This window comes from Apteryx mantelli, chromosome 7 (assembly GCF_036417845.1).
Source record: "Apteryx mantelli isolate bAptMan1 chromosome 7, bAptMan1.hap1, whole genome shotgun sequence".
NCBI lineage: Eukaryota > Metazoa > Chordata > Aves > Apterygiformes > Apterygidae > Apteryx > Apteryx mantelli.
The window spans coordinates 20,953,135-20,978,455 of NC_089984.1; the positions used below are offsets into that span (position 1 = coordinate 20,953,135).

At 44.0% G+C, this 25,321-nt stretch overlaps 1 protein-coding gene across 2 annotated transcripts; it reads right to left on the reverse strand.

Annotated features, from left to right (window-relative positions):
* Positions 1 to 25,263, reverse strand: LOC106498930 (neurotrypsin-like). Of its 2 annotated transcripts, XM_067299919.1 has the most exons (17): positions 23,797 to 25,263; positions 19,992 to 20,222; positions 17,805 to 17,850; positions 16,144 to 16,380; positions 14,664 to 14,787; positions 13,761 to 13,936; positions 13,059 to 13,206; positions 12,067 to 12,245; positions 11,511 to 11,652; positions 10,254 to 10,456; positions 9,593 to 9,734; positions 9,111 to 9,316; positions 8,466 to 8,544; positions 8,098 to 8,220; positions 7,300 to 7,580; positions 5,201 to 5,463; positions 1 to 4,089 (listed from the first exon to the last, which is right to left on the reverse strand). In XM_067299919.1, exons 2-17 carry the CDS (start codon positions 20,061 to 20,063, stop codon positions 4,027 to 4,029), a joined length of 2,484 nt encoding a protein of 827 aa, XP_067156020.1. In that variant the 5' UTR covers positions 20,064 to 20,222; positions 23,797 to 25,263; the 3' UTR covers positions 1 to 4,026. The 2 variants fall into 2 exon arrangements, with proteins under 2 accessions (XP_067156020.1, XP_067156021.1); XM_067299920.1 differs by having other exon boundaries at positions 4,030 to 5,463.
* Between the last annotated feature and the right edge of the window lie 58 nt (positions 25,264 to 25,321).

The following is a 25,321-nucleotide window of genomic DNA, read 5'->3' on the forward strand; positions in this document are numbered from 1 at the left end:
TCACAGTATAATCCATTTATTAGTATATCTTGTGAACTATTGGTGTTAATCCAGGGGACATGACAGTTTTGGCACTTGACTGATTTTAGAGGTACTCAGCCTCTGGTTAGTAGAAGAGGGTTTAATAGGACTCAGTGGGCTACTACACAAGTGAATGGTTCTCCTTGATGTGGGGAATAAAATATTTTTTGAACAAGTGAAACTATAGCCCAAGGGACACACATTGGTGCAGGCCACAGTGCCTTGTTCCACAGGAGCAGTCCCAAGCTCATTACCACTGCAGCTGTCCTGCTCCTCTGTCCATATTCTCTAGTTGCAAGAAACTCCTGGGGAATCTATCAAGATGGTGTTAAATACCACAGCACAGTTCATCCATCAAAAGCTTTCCTTGATTGCTGAATATAAACATTAAAAATTATCTTCAAGTGGTTGATGGATCACAGCAGCTCTTTTGGGATGAAGAGACTTCAGGATATTGGCTTCAGAAAGGAAGGAAGCAAGACAAAAAACAGGCCCACTTCTGCCCCTAAGATAGCAAATATCCACATTCCTGGTCCCTAACCAACCCCTCCATTAATATCTTTGAGGAACTGCTCTGTTACTCTCTACTACAAGGGTAATCAACATCTTGCCAGGTTAATAAACAGCTGCCTGATTAACTGCAGCACAGAACATAATTCATACGGAACATCTGAGCAGTGTTCAGCTACAGGAAAGGGATAAACCTTTAATCCAGGTCCAGCTGGCCAAAGCCTGGACTGGTGTCAAGACAGGGCTGATGATGGTGCCAGTGCAAGCACAACAGGTCAGAAAGGCATTGGCACTCGGTCAGCATTTGTAGAGCACTGGGGTATTCCCTTAAAGAGAGAGAACTGGAGCCTCAACAGCTGATCCTTATGCCCTTAGCTTGGCTGTGTTTCCACTCCTGCCAGTGCTCCCACTCAGTCCTAGTGACATTCCCTTTCCCACACAAGCGGCATGTGTCCCACTGCTCTGGGAGCCTGTCTCACACAGTGTAACACGGGCCACGTCCCCATGGCACAGTGCAGTGGCCAGCAGCAGTAAAAAGCTGTCAGCTCCTGGAAACAGTATGGGTGCATTAGCCCTATCCAACTGACTAATGCTGCTAAGAAAGACAGTATCAGTCCCTACAGGTGTATCAGCCAAGGCAAAGCTCCACCCAGCTGCTCAGGAGTTCCCTGCCCAGAGCTGCATTATAACACAGATATACCTAAAGCAAGTGCTCTGAGCTCAGAGGGGCTGCTACACATGCCTCAGACAAGGGGTGAATTAACCTTGGCTGACTTTCAGCCCATTGTAGGCTAAACTGCCACTAAAACCACACCAGCAAGTTTAAAGCTAGCTCCAGCCCACATACATAATTTACACGTAGTGCTAAAATCACTGACAGCATTGCTTACTACAGAAAATAATACTGAAAATAAACAGCAGATGGCACAGCCTCCTTTGGCAAACTATACTCAGTTCTGGTTATACTCCATCAGAAAGAGAAGGCATGGAAAGACACCACGTTATTAAGAGACCCAGACAGTTTGGGTTGAAGACAGACAGAGAAGACACTGTTTTAGAGAGGAGATGATCTGTAAAGTAACGAGTAACAAAAAATATAAAGCAAGGCCCCTTATTTCCTCTCATAACAGAGTACACAAGATAGATGGGATTCAATGAAAGTGAAAGGCAATTCATTCAGGAGCCATAAAAGGAAAGGATGTGCTATGGAGAATAAAACGATATTGGTTCTTATTGCCAGAAAATACTGTGGCTGAGAGCTTAGCTGGATTAAATAAAGGGATTAAACATTCATATGAAAGATGAAGGCTGGTTACATTAAATAGTTTTTTTTTTTTAAGTTAGGGATATAAACCCTCGCACTTCAGAAAAAAGACTCACAAAAGGACAGTACTTAGTGTTTGTATAACACCTTGAGTAATGAGTCCTTGTACTTTTATTCTTAATAGTAATAGTAACGCAAACAGTGAATTTAAAGGGGTCAAAAACAAAATTCCCCCTTAGGAAAGGCTGTTAAAACATTTGTCCAGTTCTCAGTCACATCTGGAACATCTGCTGCTGGCCACTGTTAGACATGAAATACAGTCCTAGAGCAACTGAGTGCCTCATCCAGTCTGACAACTCCAGTAAGCCTCAGCAGCAAACTGCGTTAGTTTGGTTTGGACCACAGTCCCAATTTAAACAGTAAAGAGCAATAATGCTGCTCTGAAACAGGTTAGGATGATTGAGAAGAGTATTTATACAATTGCCTATAGTACAAGTAAGGTGTAAAATTAGGTGAAGGAGATGGGGTACTTCCTTCCCTCCTCCTGGCTCCTGCAGGATTAACAGGATCTTAATGACAACGAGTCTCACAGCTGTCACAGTGACAAAGTCTAGGAGAAGGAAATATTCTGAACATGAACATGGGAATTTCAGAAGACAATGTCAGGCCTGTATCTCACTCATGTTACATGGCAATTTTTGCTAACTCCTGAACAGCACCAGTGAAGCAGTCTTACGGAAATAACCTTACACTTTCAATCCTTTGAGGGTTTCTCTCTCAGCTGGGGTTCTGAGCATAAGCAAGAACAAACCAGGTTAAATTAGAGACATAGCAGCACCCAGGGAACAGAAACTCCACTTGAGCTGCTGTAGAATTCTGTCCTGGGGGAGGCTGAAGGTAAAAGCCAAATCCCTTCATGTTTCCCAGCCAGTTACTGTTCCTGCCAGTATAAAATTTGGGATTCAATCCCCTGCAAGACAAGAGGTCTTTAACATAAATGTCCTTGGTCCTTCTGTCATTTTCATTTCTGGAAAATAGTGAGCAGTTTGCAGTCTGTGTCTTAGGGACTCTCTGCCAGCAGCTGTAGGGCAACACAGCCAGTGTGGAGCCAAGCACAGCACTACAGAAGGATCAAGTCTGGCGCTTCAAACAGGGTTACCAGCACAGGCTGCACTGCAGACATTCAGCCCCTCACAGAGAGGCACTAACAGATCAGTTCGGTCTCAAAGGCCAAGTTGCAGGGGTTCTGGCATTGCACATTTTAAAGATTTCTAGAATCCTTTAAAAAATAAGTTTCCAAGCAGAATCTTTAAACAGGCCATTGCAGTATTCGTAATCTAACTGTCCTATAATGACTGGGGAGAGTAAATGCAACTGGTTAGTTAAGCATACATATAGGGGAAAAAAAAAAAAAATCAGACACCTAACCAGGTCAGCACGTTTAAGTTAAGCTGTTCTATAGAAGCCAAATTAAAGTTTTAAGCAATCACTGCCTGTCGAATCCAAGGCAACTTCAAGGACTCCATCACCACATGTCCTGTAACATGACATTGTTAATCCACAGGCTGTGCTCTAACCTGTCTTCTATTCTTGCCCTAATAATATGGACTTAGGTATTACACCTTTCAGTGTCATGTGTGCAGACCTTCCAGACAGCAGGCCAGAGTACGACTCAGTTATTGTCTACCTTCTAGTGTGTTAGTGAACCAAAACATGTATGTCTGGCATAAGTTCCACATGTCCCATCTTGTATTGTTACTCTGCATTCAGGTCTTTGGTCATGCACCAAAGCTTACTGTCCCTGCTCCTGAACAGGCCCCTCTCCTCCCTGGCTCATGTCCACACAACTAGAACACACTATTTTTATATTTTTCTACCTACTCAAGAATAATAAGTTAACTTACAAAATAATCAAGGCCTGTGAAGAGGAAAGTGTTCATTTGTTTTGATAACAGGGGAGGAAAAAACTGAAGTATTCATCAACTCCTGCTTTCTCTCAGAATTATTTCTGCTCAGGCTGAGAGTATCTGATCCTAAACTGCAGCTTGATGTCACTGCTTACATACACTCCAGTTGAGCCAGTTTACTCCCACTGAGAAGGATGAAAAGAGATAGTGCAAAGAAGAAAAGAGACAAAGGATATCCAAGAGGTTGCAAGAGCAGCGCACACCTCAGGAAAACAGGAAGCTGCTTTGCCACACACTTACTGTTTTACACGTCAAGCAAATCACTCACTCCTTGTGTTTCTGTTCTGTATTTATACCCGAGGAGTATTTCTGTGTTCCACAGGAGAACTGTGAACACAGAGATATTAATGACTAAGATCATAAATACAGTCCAGTTAATAACTATGATGTACTGAGAGAAATTCCCTGCAGTGCTGCTAAATCGTGACTCACAACACCTGTATGTTTGAGATTAACATTACATTCGGATTTAAAGAAAAATAATATGTCTATTAGGCCTTTTGAGGTCACATTTTTTAAGTTGTTCTTAGTAATTTTGAGGACAAGAAAGCTATAGTCTCTTAAAAATGAAGGCTTCCTTTCACACAATCAACTGATTCCAGGAGCTGGTGCTTTATGAAAAACAAAAAAAAGCACTGTATAGTGAGAAAGCAGCAATAAAACTACAGGATCTGGCAACTGGAAACATGTGATATAGGGTTACATATGGAGGGACAAACATCTCTTCACAGGGACAGATACTTTCAAAGGGACCATGTAGGAGAAAACTTACTATTTGGAAGAGAAAAGGTTCCCCCTAGAGACATAACAGGGGAAAAACAAAAACAAACAAACAAAAAAGCCCCTGCTGGCTTATTCTTCAGCTCAGGCAAATCCAGCTTCTCATTCCTGGAGCCCAAGAGAGCTATGTAAAAGTATATGAAGATCTGAAGTATCTATGAAAAAGTATCTGAAAATTTCCACTATGCCACAGCCTGGTGCCGTCTCCCAAGCATCTCACCTATCCTTGCAGTCTCTTTCAAGTGTGCAAACACACAAAAACTGGGGAAGAGATTTACAGAGGCAGGTATCTCCCCACTCCTACCATTTCTGTGTTCCAGGGAACAGGGACAAGTGTGACTGCATTACAGGACTCAGCCAGAGCAACAGAGACTTATTTGTCTTACCGGGGTGCACCTGCTTTCTCTGCTAAGAGATTAAGAACTAAAGTGAAACCAAAGACTTTAAGAAATCAGCCATAACTGTTTCTCTCCAAATCCTATGTTAAAGTTTTCCCAGTGTCCAATAACAAACTAAAACATCTCTGTCAGGCACAGGCCAGAAGCTACAGCCCTCAGCTGCTGCACGGCAAAAGAGATCATATGTTGAAGATCCTACAGCTCAGACATTTTCATTTTAGCTTGGTCACTTTCTTGATCCAGGGTACGTATTTGCTGACCTTTGTGTACACACCAGGGGAATCCTTCCGGCCACAGCCGTAACCCCAGGAAGTGATCCCCAAAATGATCCAGCGTCCATTTGATCTCTGACACATGAGTGGCCCACCGCTGTCACCTTGGCAGCTGTCCACTCGTTTATCTTCAGAGAGGTTCCCAGCACAAATCATACGGTTAGTGAACTTCTGTCCGTAACGGACCTCACAGTCTTCCCGTGGTAGAAGAGGCACCGCCCCCTGCAGTAACGTTCTTGAATAGGACTTCCCTGAAACAGAACAGAAAAGCTGGACCAATTCATATACGGACAACAGCAGGCAACCCAAAGCAAGTGCTCTGCACAAAAAACAGATATTATGCATTTCAAGTCAAGGCTGTGCCACAAAAATAGGCCTAGTTCAGCATCTCTGAACCACTAGAACTTCAGAAAACAGTACTGCAAAGCCAGACTGCAAAAAAGAGCTGCAAGATCAAAGAAATGGGGAAGAGGTTGGAGAAAGCAGGTTAGATCAAAGGATGACTCTTATTCCTGGTTCTGCCAACAAGTAACTTGAACGTTGTTCAAGTCATTCTACCTCTCCATTTCCTCATCTGTAAGACAAGGGCAGTGTTTTCTCAAGGGAATAAATGCATTAATATTTGTGAAGTGCTCAATCCTCAGAGAAGTTTTGGAAGACGTTTCAGAAGCATCCAAATATTTTTCAAAAGGAGTTCACTTCATCTTTGGCCAGACTTGCCTCTATTTGCTTGAATATCTTTTGAACCCCAGACTTGCTCAGAACATAATCTTTGAGTGTAATATTAGAGTGCAGCCTTTCTGTGCCTAAGATTTACAGCAAGTCCACAAGCTAGTGGTGTAACTTTACTTCTCAGCTGGAAAGCTGGGTTTGGTGTGTGGGATGGATTCTGGCCACTAATTCCCAGTACAGCTTAAGGGAGTTACATGGCTAAATTGCTCCTCGATCTTCCCCAGACACCCCAACATGACACATGCACCTCGCACAACTGGCTCCAAAGACAAATGTATATTTTCAGTTAAGCACTTGGGTAACAGCCAGGGAGACAGCTGGGAAGGATGGGTAAGTCCAAGATCAACAGACAAACTCCTGGGACTATTTGCCTTTTGGCAGCAAGTCTTTCTAGACATATGGATTTGCTCCAGTCACAGCAGCCTCAGAAAGGCCTCCCTGCCCAAAGCCTTGCACTGCATCTATGAACCCCAAATGGGGTAGGACTGGACAGCTGGTCATAAAGCTTTGTTTAGAGTTTAAAGCTGTTTTCAGACCTTGCTAACGCATCCATGTCAGGGCTCCAACAAGCCCAGCATTTTAAAACACTGCCTTGAGAGAGTTAAATATTTAATAATTAATACTTTCTAGAATAGTCCCTTGTCCCTTTGACCCAGGAAGCACCATAGCAATGGGCTGCAGGACAGCAGGTATAGGCTGTCTTGAACCTAGTGCAAAAACCAATGTCAGAGCCCAAATGGGAATGCTTTGCCTCCAAGTCCCAGGATCAAAATCCAGGGAGATTTGGCACAGTGACCTGGCAGACCAGAAAGGCCAGCAACTGCACAGGAAGAAAACTTGGCTAGGGTTGTTCCCCAGGCACATGCCCTTTACGAGCACATAGTCTGAGAGAGATTCCCCCTATCACTAAGCCCTCATTCAACTACTAGAGTAGCATAAAGAAAGCATGAGGTCATGGAAACATGGAGGCCTTCCTGAACAGTGTATGGGCTTTGTATACCAGCTCTGCACCAGGATGCTGCCTAAGGGGTCTGCTGTGGGCAAACGTGTGCAGAAGGGATGAGAAAGAGGAATGTGACCAGATGGCAGCATTCCTCTCTCCCACAGCTTCAGAAGGATGCTATGGTAGCCCAAACTTCCACCACAGGCAGGCCCAAGAGAGCCTCAAAATCAGAAGAAAACACAGAGGCACAAAATTACCTTTCTTCCCTGCTCCTTCAGCCCATGCCCATGCACAGAGAACAGGAGCATTAAGAACATGGCCTTGAGTTGTGCAGATGTAAATTAATGGCCCATGTAGACTCCCGAGTCCAGATTTCAGCACCTTTTTTGCTCCTCAAAGCTCTGTCACTTACCTGTGTCTCCCCAGCCAGAGATGATGCAGGCTTGCCTGTTGATGTCAGATTTCTCTTTCCTGTCAGGAAGGCAGACAGGCAAAACGTGGCGATTGAAGGAGAGGCAGTGCCCCTCTCTGCCCCGCATTCGGACCAGGGCAATGTCATTGTCATTGCTGCTGGCCCAGTAGTTCCTGTGGAGAACAATCCTCTCCACAGGCAGCTCCCTCTCAAACTCATCCTTCACACCTGTGTGGTAATCGCCTACACGCAGCAGATATCGTCGCACATCAACACCAAACCTGGAGAAAGAGACACCCAAGAGGTTGGTACTCCTGCTGAGAGAGAAACACAAGCCTCAATTGCTAGGAGACTGAACCACTTCTTCACAAGCCTACAGAACCAGCAACTACAGGACTGTGGTTCCCTTTAGCAGATGGGATAACGCCAGCTCTTGCAGCTGATGGGTGCTGCAGATCAGTATCTGCTATACAAAAGGCTTTTTTCTATAAAAATGATTACAACAGTTGCAACAGACTTTTGACCTTACCCGCTCACTGATCCTTAAATCACTGGAAGGATAGCAAAATGCTGGTTCCCTTTAAGCTGTAAAATCTCAAAGTAGGTGTAAGCAGTGAGGGATAAAGCCAGCCTACATTTAATCATCCCCGTAAGTGCTCCCAGATCACACATCATAACCTGAAGATCCTGGCTTAGAAACTTCGCTCCTGTGGTTCCACTGGGTGGAAGGATAACCTCATATGAGGTTATCTTCTTAGTCTTTTACTATCCCTCAGAGCTCCTCACTCACAAACACACCTTTTGAAGCAGTGGGCTGCAGTTACTACCCAGCAGCTGCTTATCAACGTTGCTCCACACAGCAGACGAGTATCTCTATGAAAACCCTTCAACCGTAGTGACGCTTGCCATGGCCAACCGCCTCTGAGGGAGAAACAGGACAATAGGCATTACATACACAGGAGCTGTTTTCCTCTTTTCTGATCCACTCTGTCCCATCTCTCCTCAGCTGGCTTGCATCCTCCTCTAGATGGGCCCACTGGCTCAAATTCAGTTCAAGAATCACCAGTGGAAATATGTCAATGAAGTCAGCATTTGCTAGACTATTTCCAGGGTCTGTAGGAAAGCTTGGACCAGTTCTGCCTTCCCCAGCAATAACAGGGTAGTACCTGAGAGACTTGTTTCCACCTATGATCCTTTTCTTGCGACGGTGAAGCAAGCGCATCCCACACATGCCAAACTGTGGACCTGCACAGCAAAGTTAGAGCAGCTGAGTAGACACCTTCAACTTAAGTATGAAAAACTGCTATTACAGAACCTAGATATCATTCCCCTTCCCAGAGGGCATTAATCCTCATGGTAGTTGATTGCATTGTGTTGTGTGTGCAGAATTCATAGAACATTTGTTCCCATGGGTTTCCTCACTTCGAGTGGAGGTGCTTACCTCCAGTATCTGTAATCCTATGCCAGGAACAGGACCTCTACAACTATTTCCTGAGTATTCTAGAAACCAAAGTTTGCTCACAGTTACTGCTCTAAGGACAGGTGCAGTGACTTGGCTGCTGGGAAGTTCTGCAGGCTCAGAGGCCTGAAATGGGTGGAGCTCCTCAGACTCTAGTCTGGAGCACCCTGTGCTCCTAAGAAAAGACAAGGAAAACAAGGAAAGTGTAAGTAGGAGGTGCAGGACAGGACATGCTTATTTTGTAGCTTCATCAAAAAAGGGAAGAATTGCAGGCAAAAGTGTAAAAGCATGCACTGCAGATATCTTACAACTGGAGACCTAGATTTCTGCACACAGGAAATGGGCATTTCACCTGCTTTCCTGATATCCTGGACCTTCTCTTCCACATAGTCACAAATCACACCAGCATCTTCACTGTGCCAGCAGTTGTGAATCCCAGTGTCAGGCCTGACACATTCCTCCAGGGTGTGCTCCATGCCACTGCATTCTACATTGTCCAGATGGATGGGCCCACGGCCTTCACCAAAATAAGCCATTCCCCTGGCTTTTGCTGCACCACTGCAATGACAGAGAGGATGGCTAATCTGCAATGAGCAGGAAGCAGGTGAACCTGATACACCAGCACATTTTAAGAGAAGTAATATTTATGTATCATTCCACATACACAGTACTCCAGTACGTGCTGTAGGCAGTGTGAGAACAGGACCCTGCTTCCTCAAATATATGCAGATACATGAAAATTAAGAAACAGAGTCCCCAGAAACAGGTCTGGAAAGAGCTGATTCCACCTGAGAGTTTCTCCTATCTGTAAGATGCATCTACCAGATCTCTTACCTGAACCCCAGTTGCCTGCAAACCACTGCAGCATCTCTGTCTGTCCAGCCATCATCACAGACACTGCCCCACTGCCCATTCAGGAATACTTCAACCCGTCCCTCCTTGGTGCTTTCTCCATCCACCAGCCGCACAGGCGGCCCTGCAGGAGAAAACACATAGGCCACTGCAAGCAAAAATACCAGAGCGCATGAGGTGTCTAGAACTTGGGTTCTATGGGGAAAGCTGAATCCCAGAGATCAGTAAGCCAAAAAAATAAAGATTTTTTTAATATAAAGATTATGTCCCTCATTTCACCTCCCTGCTGAATCATAAGACTACAGGGATATTAATTTATTTAACACAGACTAGAAACCATTAGTAGATCATATTCTGGAAGCTGAGTAAAGAAGAGAACAAGAACAGATGGACAAGCTTAAACATATGCTAGGAAGGGTCTGGCTGTATGTCCTTCGGAGCAACAGCTCTGTGGCCCTGATCCAGGACATCCACGGCTAATGGGAGGTTCATGGCTGGATGGCTCCTAGGATCCTTTCTCCAAAAGCAATTCCCCTCACTGAGGCAACACAGGGAGAACTCCCACACCTGTCAGAGTCTCCAAAGGAACAGACCAACAACTGACACTTTCCCACTGTCCCGGGAAAGAGGCAAGGCAAGTTACCCAGGTTGCCATCAATGACCGTGTTGCTCTCAGGAGAACAGTGGACTCCCACATCCTCAGCGTGTGAGCAGTCATGCTGCCCCCAGTTGCTATGGGGACAGTCCAGGAGGGAGAGCTCTGTCCCTGTGCAAGCCACATCATCCAGTAAGATAAAGCCTTGGCCGGCAGCGTAATCCCCTTCAGAGGCCAGAGTAGCAGGACCACTAGAGGAAAGAAACAGAAACATCCGTTAAGACTCACCAACCCCACAGAGGGACCCAAGCTCATGTGCAAAAGCAGACCCCCCTTGAGAGACCAAATGCAATAGTGGTGGCCTCCCTACCTAAGCCACTCAGTGACCCACAGGATGGCAGCCAAGAAGCTGACATCTCACTGATTTCAGCTTTCAGGGAGGCCTGCTCAGATCAGTCCATCTTCTTGTGCCCAGCCAAATGCAGTCAGAGTAGTACAGAGGGCCAGCTATACCACAGGGACTGCTTTGCAGACGTGACACCAGAAACAACACTTTGGGGAATAGGTGGCAGAGGAGAAGAGGCATCAAAAATATCAACATATAAGTAATTCTATTTAATTTTATAGGAAATGCTACCTGGAATTGAAATGCAGAAAGCCGCAAACTTTTAAACACGAGGTGACAAACACTGTATGCAGTTTAACTCAAAGGGAGGAATTTAGTCAAGTATTTTTTCAGCCTGTAAAGCTGAAATTTTACAAGAATATTATAATCATACTAAAATGTCCACAGAAAGCTTTATGGGCCCCAAGACTACAGTATCCTGGTTTTAAAAATCTTCCCCCAACTCATACCTGGGGACATTCCCCAGCGGGCTGAAAGAACAGCATTATGAACATCCTTAACATTACTCTTTTTTGCCCTAATGGTCTTCATTCAAATACTGAAGCATGTGACCTAGTTTAGCTGACAAAGCAGACAGGGTGGCAGTGCTGAGCTGATACAGCTGAAAATTTAAGGAATGTTAAGAGAACATTCTAACTTTGGTGGAAATTTTCAAAGACAGTACCAAGCCTAGTGTCTGCTTTCAAAACAGGCCAAGGCAAGAGATGAAAAAGATTTTTTCCTGGAAAAGGATGTGGACACCTATTAACCTTTCCTGAATAAAGTTTTATAATGGCAATAACGCATCTAACAAAGACAGCACTGAAGTAGTAAGGCCCAGCCTACTGCAGTGAAGGGACATGGAATCTAATCCTTGAAATTAGGAAGCACAGATACTACAAAACACTCTTCAGTCCTACCTGAAGCCCAGCTGCCTGCAGACCACCTGGGCACTGAGATCTGTCCAGCCATCATCGCATACTGTGCCCCAGTCTCCATTATAATAAACTTCTACCCTGCCTTCACCGGGGCTGCGGCCACCAGTCAGCCTGACAGTGCCCTCTGCAAGGGATGGGAGAAAGAGATCAGCAGTCAGCAGGGGAGAACAGAAATGGCCCCTGCCCCACTGCTGGAGACTCTACACAGCCTGTGAATGGAAGAGACTGAAGACATAGATATCCATGGATACTCAAAAAACCCAAATGTTCATTGCTCACAAATATGCCCATCTATCAGGGAAGGATCCACCTCAGCCTTTCCATGAGGCTTGTGGAAAGCAATGAGAAGGCCACCTAGCCTGGCTCTGATTCATTCCCTGCTTGCTTGCTCTCTGCCTCCACAGCTGGCAATCCTTGCAGAAGCTGCACACAGAAGGACTGCAGGATCCTGAAGCAGGGAGGCTATCTGCTGAGCAGACTGTGTAATACGGGAATAAGAAAGGCTGCATATGACTGGCATAGAGCTACAGATCTGTACCTGTGAAAGGGTCACAGGAGACCCCAGCATCTTCAATGTGGTCACAATTTTGTTGCCCCCAGTCACTCTTCTTGCACTGGTCAAGTGAGAATTCATTGCCTGAGCACTCCACTTCATCCAGCAGGATTGGGCCAGATCCCTGCCCATAGTGAGCCCATGACAAGGCCTTTGGGTTTCCACTGCAAACAACACAGATACATATGCTCAGTAAGGAAGGATACAGTCTCGTTCACTTGGATTTTGCCTTGCACAGGGACTTGTCTACACTAGGTCAGTGTCCTTCCACAGTTAATCTGTATTTCTGATGCAGTGGTGTTGCCAACTGTTAACTAAAATGTCTCACTGGAAAAGGTAATGTGTCCTTCTAACACGTAACAAAAACCCACCCGCAACATGAACAGTTCAAACCCTTGAGAAGTTCTGAGGACAATGACGTTTCAATCTCAGTGACATGCAAAACGCCAAAGGTTTGAGGGATCTCAAAATTGCAAACATCTCTTAAGCAATTCTATACTGATTTGATTTTCAAGACTGCTCAGTACACAATGGCTCCCATGCGAAATGCTGAATGACACAGGGGAGAATGAGGTGTTCCCTCTTGCTTTGCTGACACAAGAAAATAAAGGCAGTCAGTGAAACTGAAGTTTTTTAAACAAATGCAGCTCACATATGGAAATCACCATGGTGAGCCATCACTGAGGCCAAGAAGACAGAAAGATTCACATGTATGCAAAAACACTAGACAGGGATAAATATAAACCAACCTTGGACAGGGATACACCCACTCCTTTTTCGAGGTATAGACTTGTAATTAACTGAGAGGATTTAAATACAAAATTCCTTTGTGGGATGATCAGTCTTGAACTATCTTCTCCAGGGTTTCCGTAAACTTCCCCTAGAAACGGCTGGTACTATACTAAAGGGCCATGCTCTCATGCTCTTCTTTCTGCCCAGCTTCGTTACCACTCCATGATGTACAGCAGGGAAATTACCTGAGTCCCAGCTGCCTACAAACCACTTCAGCATCCCGGTCATCCCACTGGTCATCACAGATGGTACCCCATTTGCCATCATGGTAAACCTCCACTCGTCCTTCAAAGCTCTCTTTCCCTCCAACCAAACGCAGCGGCGCACCTACACCTGTGCTTCAAGAAAGGGAAAGAGAGCAAAACAGAGCAAGATAGACACAAAGCACATCCAGCAGTTGGGGATGTAGATCTACTCACTAGCCAGAGGAGCTCCAAGGATGCTCTCATCCAATCCTAGCACACCTTCTCCTCTCAGCACCCCCAGGAACCTGCATGACTGCAGCCCACTGCTGCAATCATGCCACTACAGTCATGCTGCTGGCCACTGGTCCAGGTAAGGCTCTCTAACTGGGGACTACAGTGACGAGGACCTTGCTGCCTCTGGGCAAAAGCTTGGTTTGATAAACAGAGGACCAAGCCATAAATCACTGCCACCTTGCAGTGATTTTAGAAGTATGCCCACTTTGAGTTTTGAGATTAGGAAGGGATGGATGATTTTCCACTGGAAAGAAGGTATCCCTTTCTATAGCTGGTGCAAGTTGAACCTGCTCCAGCAATTGATTATTCACAGCTTCACAACCTGAGATTTTACATCTTGTCAGCAACACTGGATTTCGGGTAACTTAAACCCAAGAGACAGGGAGAGAACCTTCCCTGGAGATTTACCTTCTGGAGGGACACATGTTGCCATGGCACTTCTCTGGTTACAAGCTCCTGACACAGCTTCCTGGTAACCACACTGCAGCAGAGTTTTTTCATCCCCATGGCAGTTTGCTGACTGCAGGTGCAAGGGAATATGCCACAATCCAGGGTGACTCCTTTTCCCAGCTGTGCCGATCTCACTGGTACAGAGAATGCAACAGAAGGATAAAACATGGCAGTACTGCCTGACTTGCACTTGTTTTCCCTCAGTTCTTATGACTCTCCAGCCCAGTTGAGGCATTTCACACCCAGGGAGTCCAGCTGATTGGGAGTGCGTAATGGGGTGGCCATTCACAATCTAACGGGAAAGCACAAGCAAGCACAAAGCAATTCCCTCTTCCTAATTCATTTTGTCTTGCTACTTACTGCACAGGAGCTGATCTGGTAAGAAATGGCACCCTCATTTGAGAGTTTGATGGACAATCCCATCAACAGATTTTAACGTGTCAGCACATCTAACACACATGAATTCGCTTCTTCCTTCTCTGCGGATCTTTAATCCTTGCTATTTGGAGGTCTGAAAGTCCAGATCTGTGATTCCCAAAGAGGGTTCACACCTTCAAGATTTCTAATAGACCACTGGTAATAGAAAAAGGGGATATGATCTCACAACTCATTCATCACAGCCTTGAATGCCAAGCTTCAGAAAATAGTGTTTGAAACAGTTCTCAGCAAATGCTAACTGGTCTGATACAGCCATGGAAAGAAAACACTAATAAATGATCCTGCTAAGTGGGAAATCAGCCCATGAAACAAAATCCTCCTCCACCAGGCAATAAATTGTGCCAGAGGGACAGTAACTGGCAAGACTGCTCTCCCAAAGGCCATGTGAGCAAGTATGTCCTGCAATCAGACTGAGGTTCCCACCTGAGACCTAGCTGCCTGCAGACAACACTGGCATCCCAGTCAGTCCAGTGATCAGCACAGATGGTGCCCCAGAGTCCACTGAAGTACAGCTCCACTCTACCGCCTTCAGCCAGCCGCACAGCGCCTTTCAAAAGAAAAAGAAGCTGCTATTTTCTGATGGACACTGGTAGAGGTCTCAGACCAGCAAGTGTTGGACTTGCATGGAGCTGAGCTGAACTGGATCTGGCTTCTCTCATCCTTATTTTGCTCGTGCTGTCACTGAAATGACTTGTATGAAGAAGTAGTGGACCTGGCCCCTTCCCAATTCCAACCACTGGCTGCTTGGGAAAATGGCCGGTGCTATGCCCTTTTCAAAGCCACAGTCACATCAGCAGGAAACCTGGGCTCTGCTGGCAGCTGCAGGATTCCATTTCCCCTTCTGTGAAAGGGGGATGAATTTACATGGCACTTTGAAAATGCATATGGAAAAGGCAGGCTCTCAAATTCCCACTAACACTCCACTGCTTTATTTTCCACCAACCACCTCACCCATGAGAGTCACTGTCACTACAACTAAATGTTCAGTAACAACAGGTGAATCTTCCTTAAGGACACTAAGAAACAGGTGCTAGTGTAAATGCCCTTTTAATTACATTTCACTGCAAATCTCTGCCACTATTCAGAAAGCACATCTCCCCACTCAGTTATATACTGGGAGAAGCATACACCTTGCTTATGCCGGCAGTACCTCAGGGTAGGCATACAGCCCACCTTCACCTGTCATACCCTTCACTTTAATGAAGCCATCTTTGAAAGTGCTTCCACTGGCAAGGGAGGAGATTTTGTCATTTCATGTATTAAACTGGTGCTTTATTTGTTCTCCAAAACGTGGAAAAAGAAAGGAAGGTCAGAAAATGAGAGGACAAACGGGACATTTTCAAGAGTGTTGCACCGGAGTCAAGTGTATTAAGAGAGCGCTCAGCTCCCTTGTACACACTGAAATAAGCAGCAGTCCCTGTGCTGGCACTGCAAGGAATTTTTAAGTAAGTCCGGGACCCACCTTGCTGAGCTCTTTTACAAATCTAGGCACAAAAGTTTTTTCCTTATTATAACTGAACCACTACAGCTACGTTAAGAGAGCTCTCCTACAGACCTTAAGGAGTAGGAGTGGGTTGTTTTCAGCATAACTTAAACTGTTTTCAAGTTGCATAAGTTAACAATAAAAAAGAAGCTTCCGTGTATGAAAATAAAAACATCTATACAAGGCATTATGGCTACAGCAGCTTAAATCCACCCCCTACTATATACAGATGTTCTTCTCCCACGCAGACTAGCCTTCAGTTCTAAGTCTTTTGATAATTCGAGACAGTCATTATACTGTGCTTCTTCCACGGGGTGTCACACCTGCTGTCTGCCCTGGTCTGTGCAGCACATGTTTCTGGCCTGACCTCCCTGAGACAGTGCAACCCAGGCTCTGGCAGAGACACTCAGTAGCCCTTACCCTGGTTACAGTCGCAGTTGGCCCAGCCGATGGCCCCTGAAGCAAGTCGGTAGAAGCACCAGGGCGTAGTTCCCCCATCCGGGTTCCTGCAGTGGTTGTGGTCCCCTAAGCCACGGTCTGGGTATTGCTGAACATAATCAGGGAACTCTGCCCAGTTCAGGCACTCTGCCCCAGCCTCAGTGACCGCCAGCGAGCCATTGTAATACCCGAGAGGTCCGATGCCGCACACACTGGATGCTAGGCACAGAAAGGAAGCTGTTAGCATCACCTAAGACATCACAGAGTGAGGCTCAGATGATGCAGGACATAACCAGCTGTTCTCCTGGAACACCCTCCATGCCTGCAGTCTTGATTGCCACTTGCCTGTTTGATTTTAATTATACTGCTCTTCAAGGCAGCTGCTAAAAGAATATTTATACACACTATCGAAAAAACAAATTGGTCAGAGTAGTGAACTGCCCAGACTTCTGAAATGTGTGTTAACTCTGGGGCCAAACATGGGCAATTTGAACTGGTTCCCACTACTGATCATTTCAATAGAAATATTCACATAACTCTGGGCCAACACTTGAGCTTGGCACACACTTCTCGACTTCCTTCTCCACCTGCTCCTGTTCCTGAATAAGATGCTCTTAAAGCTCTTCAAAAGATTCATTTCCTGTCTAAATTGATTGAGACTGAGAAGAGTTTAAAATCAGCTGCTATTTCATTCTGTAAAGCAGGAATGTGGGAAATTACATAGTATTTCATCGTATTCATGCTCCTTATATACATTAGCATATTAGCTGGCTTGTCTGAACTTGGGCAATATATGGGAGGAGAAAGGGAACCCGTTTTTGTGGGAGTGCAGGTGCCAATGTTCCAGGTCAGTGCTTATATGAAATACTTCATGCAAAAAAAAAAAAGAAAAGAAAAAAAGAAAATCAAAAAACAATTAATTCAATATGGTCTTTAGCAAAAGAAGGAAACTTTTCTTTCATGACCTTGAAATAAGAAAGAGGGAAACCAGAACCAGATTCTGTGTAAGGGTAGGCTCTCTGGAGTGCATAAAAATGGGAAAAAGACGACTCAGAAATGGATAATGAAATAATAGCTCTATTCATTTAATAAACAAATAGAAGCCAACACCCTCAGAAAACCCTTCTGCAAGAAAGATATGTAGGGCAAACATCAGGGTGTGAAGCATCTTGCCATTTGCCTTGTACCCACAGGGAAACTGTCAAGCGCTAATAAGGTGACACCTAAAGAATAACTACAAGGTTAAAGAAAAAAAAGACAAAAAGTTACAGGTAGGTGTTTGGAAGCTACACTGTGCCCTCTGGATTAGCTAGAACCCCAAGAAGAAGGGGTGTATGAGAATTCAGTATTTATTAGAGGAGAGGAAAGGTGAGTATGTGAAAAAGACAGAGAGATGAAAGGAGAAGAATGTGTGGGAGGAATAGAGAATTGCAGGAGTATTAGACATGGAGAAAAGAAAGGAGTTTGACCATTTGGGGGAAGGAGATAAACAGAGATTGAGGTGCACAAGAGAAAAGATGATCGAAAAAATGATGGAAAGAAAGGAAGAGAGCAAGATAGTGATTCATTGTGCCTGTGGTCTCAGGTCACCACTGCAGGAAAGAATCTGCCTGATGACTGAACTAATAACTTCTTGTTCTTACCTGCACTCTGCAAATGGTTTTGACTGGGCTGGGATCCCAGGAGAGCCTGGGAAAAGAAACAGAGGAAAAGCAGAGAGATGATTATCCGATGAAATAAACACGGGCATGTCCTGAAAGCAGCTCGGCCTTTTGCTGCTTTAGGCAAACACACCCTAGTAACCAGCTTCTTTCCCTGCTCTCCCCATTGCTCTTCCTCAAATCCAATCACAGCTCTGCCCACAAAGAACAAAATGAATAATTACTGGCCTGCAGAAACTTACTCTCAGCCTAAGCACTACATTACAGAGCTCTGCTTGTCCTTTGCAGGGTTTCAGCCCCAATGCTCTGAGTAAATAGAATGGAAAGTCTGAGAGATATGCATATGGAAAGAAAAGCTAGAATAAAATCATTGTTAGCAGAAAAAAAATATCATTCTATCTCCCTGTACAGGGCAAGCCATCTATGGCCACAGCAGCAAACAGAGCATCTACCTGATGGGATGATGCCCCCGAGGATCCCTGTCAAAACAGTAATAAACATCCATGTACAAAGTGGCAAACATCTGTAAGAAGAAAATCCAACAAGGCTTTTTGAGAATTTTGGTTTTAATACATTTCAGGCCCTGAAGGGTATGATAAGATGTATCTTACGGTGATATTACCAAAATGGGGTTAAATAGCTAAGAACCTTAAAGCCCTAAGAATTCCAGCATCCTGTCCAGCCCCTGCATTTCTCTTGTAGGCATTGCTTTTGGTGGTTATAACCCGGCCGCTGGCTGAGAGATAGACATCTCCACTTCAACGCTATTGCATGGTTTGCAGGCAGGTGCAAGATTTTCCACAGACCCAACAGAGTGAAAAGAAGAAACTTCACATGCTTCTGCTAGCTCCTTGTAGTCTAATTAATTTCTAAATACAGCCACTTTTATATGAATAAGGAGTTCTAATCCACAGAGCGGAGGTGTGCATATATAAAAAAAATAGCTGTAGGAAACAGTTCTGCTTTTCTTCAAAACGCAGTAATTTTGCTTCTCTCAGCTTTCTCTCTCCCTGGAAAAAGGGGAGAGAACAATTTAGAATTAAACTGCATTACTGATGTGGACCAAATCCATCTCTGGAAAAAGCAAGGATAGTTCCCATAGATACCAGAAAAGAATGACACCTACTCATGGCAGATGTCATTTAAAAATCAAGCTTATGAATAAAGTCCAGCAGGTGTTGACAACAGTGGCCAAGCTCCAGGATCACCCTCCAGAAGCAGAATGTGACATTGCATATTGAAGTGCAATTCCTGGTATGGTTTAGAAACAGCAGATCAGATCTCAGATGCACAAGGAGACGCACAGGCAAAACAGCAATTAATTGACAAATTCCCTTCAGCCAAAAGCCCATCTTTCTGCATGTATCGTGCTGTTCTGAGCCCAAATAATGGTCTGTAAACCAGCAACTCAGAAAGACTCATCTGAGGATCTCAAAGCTCTTTGCAAAGAGAGGAAGGTAAGCTGAGCTAACCTTAGGTGATTGCCCAAGATCACACAAGACAGGTGACTGTCATAATCCAGGTCCCCTTACTCCTAGCTTACAGTGTGCATTTGTGTGCACATGCAAGCCCGCATGCGATACAGGGATGGGTCAGACTAATAAATAACATGCTATATGTAAAATTGAATCCACACTTCTTGGAGACAGACCATAAATGAGAGGACTGCAGTCCAAGCAATATGCTTCCTCACTAACTAATGATTAGTGGCTGTCAGTTCCCACAGCAGTTTCTAATGTCCCCCAGCACTCACCATCACCACTACCAAATTTTACTGCAAACAGCCTGTGCTGCACTTGCTGCCCCATGTCCATGTGGCCATAAATCATCTGTCCACAACAGCAATAGGGATAATCAGTCAATCAGCAAAGCACAGAAACAAAGAATCCCTCCTGACAGGGTCACTGCAGTGCTTGAGAAACATGGGAAACCTGAGCCAAAGCATCTGCAAGCTCTTGTGCATCCTGTTTTGCTTTTTTATTTCCTTTTCTGAATTTCATATGCAAAATGAAATAAATCCCCCTCCAAACCTCCAACCCTTCCCAGAGAACACAGCTGCCTAGACACTTCAGAAAACATACTCAGTAAGAACAAGAACCACTTACATTGAGGTTATTAAAAGAGTCATGTGACTTTTTACCAGCAGATAGGAGAAAAATAATTTCTTACCTCCATGCATCTGAGACAGGATAATAGACTCAGGAGCACTACCAAGAGTCTGAACACTTTGGGGATCTCCATCCTTCCTGTGCAAAGTGGGAAGAAGCTTCTTCAAGCTTCACATTCTGGTTCGGCTGCCGCACTCAGCTGCCGTTTCCTCCTCTCGCTCTCCAGCTCCGCTTCCCCGGAGCAGGGCACTAGCAGCTTTGCACGGGAGGGAGCAGGATGCCTCTCTCATTTCTATGCAGGAAAAGGGATGGAATGGAAAGGATCAGAGTTGCCAGCAGCATCTTGTAATTTCACTTTCCCCTACCTCTCCCCCACCTCTTCTCCTCAATTCTCCTCTCTGGAAAGGGGAAAAAGAGGGGAGAGAAGGAAGGAAGAATTTTTCTATCACCTTTAAAAACAACAAGAGGCAAGCGCAGACGGGTAGGGTGCAGCCCTCAGCCTCCTCCCGCACCTCAGCTGTCCCCTCCCTTTTCCTGCTGTCCCAGCCTCTTTTTGCTCTAGGTATGTGTTTCTCCCTAGTGCCAGCCTCCGCCTCTCCTCTCCTGCCTATCCTGCAGCCTGGCCAGTCGATCTCTCTTCTGAAATTCCTTCTTTCCACAGCTGACTCTTCTCTTTCCTCCCCCCCCTCAAGCGCAAAAGCTCCAGCGGGGATCTGGGGCTCCCTACAGCAAAAGCTCCAGCAACAGAACTGAAAAGGGAAATTGCTTGTGTGCGCACATTTGCCAAGGATTAGACTTGTTGGAAGGAATCTGGACTTCATCCCCCCACTGCTGCCTCCTTGATTAGCTGCTTGCAGTTCCCTGAGGTCATATCCTTCTCAGATTTGAACCCAGGTAAATGGGGCCCAGAAAACTTTGTATTAAGCATCTTTCAGATTTCCCCAGGAGACAACACAGGTGGCACAGCCCACTTGGGATGCACTCCTCCCTTTCAGCCCTGCACCTTGCCATCATTAATTGCCTCCAGAGATCTTTTCCATTAATTATCTCCTTGACCTTGGGCTAGGGCTGCAAACTTATTTTCATTTGATTGGCTAGGACACTTTCCAGAAGGTTGATCATTATTGTATTGCTATGAATAATCCTATGGTTTCTTCAGTGTTCTCAGCTTACTGCTCCTTCATATGAATTAGGGCTAGAGGCTACAACAAAAGTTTTAAACATTATCAAATCTCAGAAGGAGATTGGTCAATTTGATTCTAGTCAATCTTGGAAATTCTTTACACATTCCCTGAGCTACTCCTCAGCTCAGTCCAATGGGCATTTCCTATATTTATGCTCTGGTTACTGAAGGATTAACTCTTCTTGGTGTTCTGCACCATGAAACACAAAGGTCACCTTAAAAAAAGAGCTCACTTCTGGCCAAGACTGCTGAGAAGCATTTCCCGAGTCCTTCAGCATAAAAACTAAAAGCACGCTGATAAAAATTCCTTGGCTTGATGAAATCTCCATTTCATTTATTGCCCATTATTCACCTCACATGACAGTTTTGTGTTGCCTCATTCTTTGTCACTCATCAATGCAAAACAATTCCACTACATGCTGGATCCTTTACAGGAGTCACTGAGTGGTATGAAGGAGCAGTTTCTTGAGTGGATTTGTATCATACCACATTCTGGACACAGTGGATTTGGCCAAGAACTACACTCAATTAATTGGTAGCAAATCTCCTTTATGCTCATAGCAAGGGAGGCAGATGATCAGTGCAACAGAAGCTGGAAAAAGCTTAGATGCCATAGCATTCTGTAACTCTCAGGCAGCACTGACAAAACAGAGCAAAATAAAATAAAAAAAGGGGAATGTGTTGGAATTTTAGAACTGCTCACTCCAATGAAAATCGGAGGAATGGATGTACTGGAAACAATAACAGAAAATCCACTAGCATTTGGAAAACTCTTTAATCCTTAGTCAAGATTAGAAAAGTTGTTGATGCCCTTTCAAAACTCCCCTGAAGATGCTCACCTATTTAACCCTAAAAGTGAACTCTGTTCTAACAGTGGCATCAAACATTTAGATGGGGAAAGGAACTGCTGTATTCAACCTTTTTCTGATACAAAAGGGTTTATAACCTCTACTAAAAGCCTGCACTAGATGTCTTTCACAGTATCTTGTTAGTTGCCTCCCTCTCAAGTCAAGGCTTTCCTAGATATTTTGAAGTGTTTTGTTCTCAAAAGGGAACACAGACCAGTGCACCAAAAGCAAACAAGTCCAAGTTTGGTATCCAGCTTCCAGAGAAACAATAAATCATGCAAAGATATACTGGTCTTTGCAGTAGTCTCCTCTGCTGCGGGTCCTCTGTCAGGAGTATTTCCCAATTGCTAAGACCTCATTCTACTTTTCTGTTTGGCATGGGTAACGACATTTCCTTGAGATGGGTGGATTTCAGATCCTCAAAACCTTCTAGTGGCCACATGGCCCTCTCCTTCCTTACCCATTCGCTCATACCCTGCTACTACCCAAACAAGATCAAAGATCTGCCTATACAGAAAGGCTCCAGTATTTAAGCTAGCATAATTTTACAGCAAGTTATACTGATATCAGTCCCTTTCTGGACTCTCTTTCTTGGCTTAAACACCTCCCAAGACACCACAAACTAAATTAACCCTATATGGGTGTAAGACTGACCAAGAAGGAAATTATACCAATATAACTATGGCAGTTTAAATACATTTTACCTTATCTCTAGACATGTTACCTAGCTACAACTTTCCTGTGTGTGCAAGTCTGAAATAGTTGTTATTAACTAAGTCCACTATTTAACACTTATCACCTTCTCACCCTGATATAAGCACAGTTCTACCTCTTTCAATGATAATTTAACAGTCTACGATTCCCTCCAGAATCTGTCTGTCTTGTTTTTTTCCAGATTATTCTGTATTGACCCTTCTGAACAAAGAATAGTACTATCTTCCAAAATGCTCTTGGCTTTCAGGTATTAAACTCATTTCTCCTTAACTGGCAAGCAAGACTGCTACTCATCAAAAACAGCTGAAGACCATGTCTTTTGATTAAAGGTGCAACATCATCATCTGTCTGGGCTAAGAAGCAAGGAAGTAAAATTGCTGCTTGCCACACTAGGAACAAGTACTGGTCAAAGTCAGTGACAAGACTGCGAGTGAAGAACTGGGCCTTAGTGCTTTTGCTAGTCTCAAAGCTGCTTATCAACAACAGAAGGTAGGGCAAATATGGTTAAAGATTAGAAACTGCCAGCAAGAGGACATCCTTCACAAGAGGTTGTCCTTTCTCAAGTGACCATTTTCTTTAGAAATGCTCATCTTAACATAGGTACTACAAACCATCCTCTTCTGCACCTACTGAGTGCTTGTTCGTAGCTAGTACAGACTATTAATCCACATCAGCTTTGCTTGCTGGATTACTAATTACAAACTCACAGTAAATATGTTTCTAATTGATACTTAAGTTGCACATTTGAAAAGAAAGAAAAAAAGATGTTTAAAAGCACTACAAATTATTCTTAACCTCTAAGGACATCAAGTATGCAGACGTCAAAGGATATCTGCTCACCAGAGAAACTAATCGATAGCCCAGTTCCAACAGGAGTATTGGAAAGCAAAGGGATTTAAAAATATTGGAATAATCACAGCTATTATTTAACAAATCTAAACAACTAAACAAAAACTTAATGAAGCCCCCCCCCCAGCTCTGGGCCTGGAAGCCAATGAGACTATAAAGTGATAAGGCAGTGGGAATTAAACTATCTGTTTTCACCTTTGTGAAAGCTAATCAAAGTTACAGAGTGGACAAAAGCTAACATATCCCTTTACATCCATATATTTGTTGAGAACCTCTAAGAATTTCCTGCCCCGAAGCCAGGAGGCTGAGGTCTGAAGTTCAGGAAAATGAAGAAATACCATTGCTTCCTCCATAAGAGATCTTCAGTGAAAACCTGAAAAGAAAGGTAGTTAAGAGCAATCATACCCAGGGCTGGTATTATACTCAGGCTGTAAGGAACAAGAGTAAGATCAAGGAATTCCAGGAGATTTGCTTAAAACTATAAATCCTACTTAGGAGGGTAGAACAGCTAGTCAGCTTTTAATTCTTTCCCCACCATGCAATCACATACAGGTCTCCACAGCAATGTCCTGAACCAGTGGGCTCAGCACCAGGAGGAGCAGAACCAAATTTTCTTCTGTGCCCCAGCTACAGCTTCTGCAGCAGTACAAGTCCGTAACTCAGAGAGGACAGTGTCATTCATTGTACAAGTTGCTCACATTAACTATTAATGGAATGACCCCGACATAAAAGCATCATGGAATGTGTTTATACATCCAATATAAGCTTAACAGCAAGATACAGGGAAATTGTAGCAGCTCAAATTGCCAATGGCAATCAGCAACTGGAGGCTTTTTGGTTACGGTATGAGATGCTGAGCCAAATAAACTGCCAGGTACTTTTTTAAAAGAAGCATTATAAAACCTGGGTGCATCTGAAGAGTACTCTCTCTCCTCCTTTCTTCCTCTAAATAAATGTATTCCTTTAAGGTCTGGAAAACCTTAGGATAGTATTTTAAGGCTACAGGAAACATTTAAAAACTCAGAAAAAAGCAACTATACCTGTGAAACTCACTGTGAAGCAGTAAAATCCAAAATTAGCTGTTCAGATTAGAGGGAACTGAGCAAAATTTCAATAGCAAAAGTACAACAAAAACATATTAGGTTCTCTTTTACAGCCTCTTATATAACGAGAGAGTTCTTCAAAGACACTAGAATCTGGTACACCTAGTGTAAGATGTGAAAAACTATGCCTGATACTGTAAGTTTTATTAAGAAGAAAGAAAAACATCCTCAACAGAAGTGAATTTAGAATTCATCAGTTCCTCACTCCTACCTTAGCTTGGCTTCTTCAAAAAACAAAGAATTAGCAAGCATCTCCTTCTCATAGAGCATCTTTAGGATTGATGATGCAAAAGGCAACAGAACAGAAAATGTTTTTCCTAAGCTTAGGTGTAGTCATCACGCTCTTCTTGACATCAAATCCTCTGAAAGACCCATTTATAGCATAATAGCAACAAGAGAATAAGCTACCCTGTGGGATAAGCCACTAATGAGCATTTGTAAATAATACTTAAAAGAAAATTGCCCCAGTAACCTGGAAGCATACAATTAATTTTTTACTAATTATGTACAGGTCCTGAAACAGAGATCTGTCTGCAGTTGTGTAGTACTTTTTCAAAACTGAAAAAACAACAAATCAAAACTAATAGTTAATTGCATGATTTCAAAATCAGTCCAAGCTTAAACCTTCTTTCCCCTTTTTAATTTTTTGCCAAAACAGTAGAACCTTTTTGGTGTAGACTATAAGTCATCCAAG